The sequence below is a fragment of the Ixodes scapularis genome, unplaced genomic scaffold, assembly GCF_016920785.2.
Source record: "Ixodes scapularis isolate PalLabHiFi unplaced genomic scaffold, ASM1692078v2 PGA_scaffold6__148_contigs__length_123643588, whole genome shotgun sequence".
Classification (NCBI taxonomy): Eukaryota; Metazoa; Arthropoda; class Arachnida; order Ixodida; family Ixodidae; genus Ixodes; species Ixodes scapularis.
Window position 1 is genome coordinate 41,328,389 of NW_024609881.1, and position 2,084 is coordinate 41,330,472.

Consider the following 2,084-nt stretch of genomic DNA (forward strand, 5'->3'; position numbering starts at 1 on the left):
ACCCACGCCAACATAAACGAGGTACTAGATTTTTGCCGTCGCCGAGGAATTCCCGACCTTCCAAAAGATGCCCGCACAGTTATGCGGACCGAACGCAAAGCGAAGCTAGATAGCGATCGTTCCTTTGCGCACTTTGGCCTCGAGGTAGGCATACGTCAAGCTTTGGGGACCGCACCTGTTCCACGCGAGCTGAAGCTCCACGGCAACATTGATGGGCTGCCGTTATCCAAAAGTAGCCAGGTTGGCCTCTGGCCAATATTGTGCCGCATAACAAACAGCAAGGCGTCTGCACCATTTATGGTGAGTGTCTACTGTGGCAAAGGGAAGCCGCCGAGCCTCCAAGACTACCTTCATCCGTTCCTAGAAGAAGTCTCTCACCTCACCTCTAATGGGATGGTGATCAAGGGCATCCACGTTGACGTCAGTCTAACAGCGATGGTGTGCGATGCTCCTGCCCGATGTTTTGTCAAAGCCGTAATTGGACATACAGGCTACCATGCTTGTGAACGGTGCATCCAGAAAGGCCAACACACTGATTGACGGGTGACATTTCCAGACTTGTATGCACCAGAGCGAACAAACGTATCATTCCGGGCCCAGGACGATGAGCACCACCACACTGGCCTGTCTCCGTTTTTGACGCTCAATGTAGACATGGTGTCACTATTCCCGACGGAGTATATGCACCTCATATGCTTAGGCGTCATGCGCCGACTTCTCCGCAATTGGGTCTGCCAGCGACACAAGACGAGGTTGAGCAGAGAGCAACGAAACCGCCTCAACGAAGGACTGCGACAGTCAGCCATGTCCTTTCCATCGTGTTTCCAGAGGAAGCCGAGAGGCACAGAAGAACTGGACCGCTGGAAGGCAACTGAGTTTAGGACCTTTCTGCTCTATGTAGGGCCAGTGCTTCTGAGGTCTTTGCTGACAAATAAGCAGTATGAGCATTTCCTGATGTTCCATGTGGCAGTGAAAATACTTACATCACCAGAACACCACACAACCTACAACCGATTTGCCCGGGACTTGCTCAGATACTTCGTACAAGAGTTTGGTGGTCTTTACGGAGAGAAACAGCTTGTTTATAATGTTCACAGCCTCATCCACCTTGCCGACCAGTGCCTGGATCATGGCCCTCTAGATGAGTTTAGTGCTTTCCCATTCGAAAGCTACCTGGGGAAGATAAAGAAGAAGCTTCGATCCCCCCGTGAGCCACTTGCACAGCTTAGCAGGAGGTTGTCTGAAGTCCGAGACGTTTCCCACATGCTAACGAAAGAAGTGCAGAAGTCTGTCAAGCCAGGGGACGTCTTCATGCTGAACAAGTCACCTGTTGTCGTCCTTGAGATCCTTCAAGACAGTTTCAAGGGAGGCATCTTGCCAAATGTAAGAGACTTCTTCAAGGTTCCCATGAAGTCATCGGAGCTTGGCGTCTGGAGGTGTGATACCTTTAGACAGGGGACCAAGGTCTGGCCTCTTTCGGATATCCTGGAGGGAGTACAATGCGTGATGCTCAAGTACAAGGGAGGACATGTCATATTACCGCTTCTTCACCTGAACTGATATTTAGGTGAAGCCACTGGGTGACCGGGACGTTTTCTAGAATATTCATGTGCCAAGAACAAGGTTAAGTTTTCCTCGTGGCAAAATTTTGCTCTGCAAACTATTGTGTGATTTGCTGTGTGTTGTGTGCAGTGTCCTTGCAGACGCTTGAAGAGCCCTTGCTGTGGCGGGATGTTGCCTTCGCCTACGACTTTTTCTTCACTTGTGTAGGTTGTTATCTGGTTCATACTTTGCCTGTGGTGTCCGTGCAGAGGTCTGGAAAGTGCTAGCTGCAGTGTATTGTTTCTTTCGTCTAGAACATTTGCTCCGCTCATGCAGGCTGCGAAGTGGCTCATACTTTGTGTACGGTGTCCATGCAGACGTTTGGAAAGTGCTAGCTGCGGCGGAACGTTTCTTTCATACGTAACCTTTTTTTACAAACACTCGTGCAGGTTGTTACTTGTTACGTGGGCTTCCACTCTAGATGTGTTGGGAGCTTCAACCGCTGTTGAAGGTTTTCGTCGAGATAGATAGGGTTGCTCTGC

The 2,084-nt window shown here is 50.2% G+C and overlaps 1 protein-coding gene across 1 annotated transcript; it reads left to right on the forward strand.

Moving 5' to 3' along the window:
* Positions 1-632: 632 nt before the first annotated feature.
* On the forward strand, positions 633-1,560 carry LOC121046569. The gene has a single exon (XM_040500935.2). It carries the CDS (start codon positions 655-657, stop codon positions 1,558-1,560), a length of 906 nt encoding a protein of 301 aa, XP_040356869.1. The 5' UTR covers positions 633-654.
* The last annotated feature ends 524 nt before the right edge of the window (positions 1,561-2,084 follow it).

Bases quoted from the DNA above. Each gene is read 5' to 3' on its own strand.
- LOC121046569 (XM_040500935.2), top strand. From the start codon at position 655: ATGGTGTCACTATTCCCGACGGAGTATATGCACCTCATATGCTTAGGC.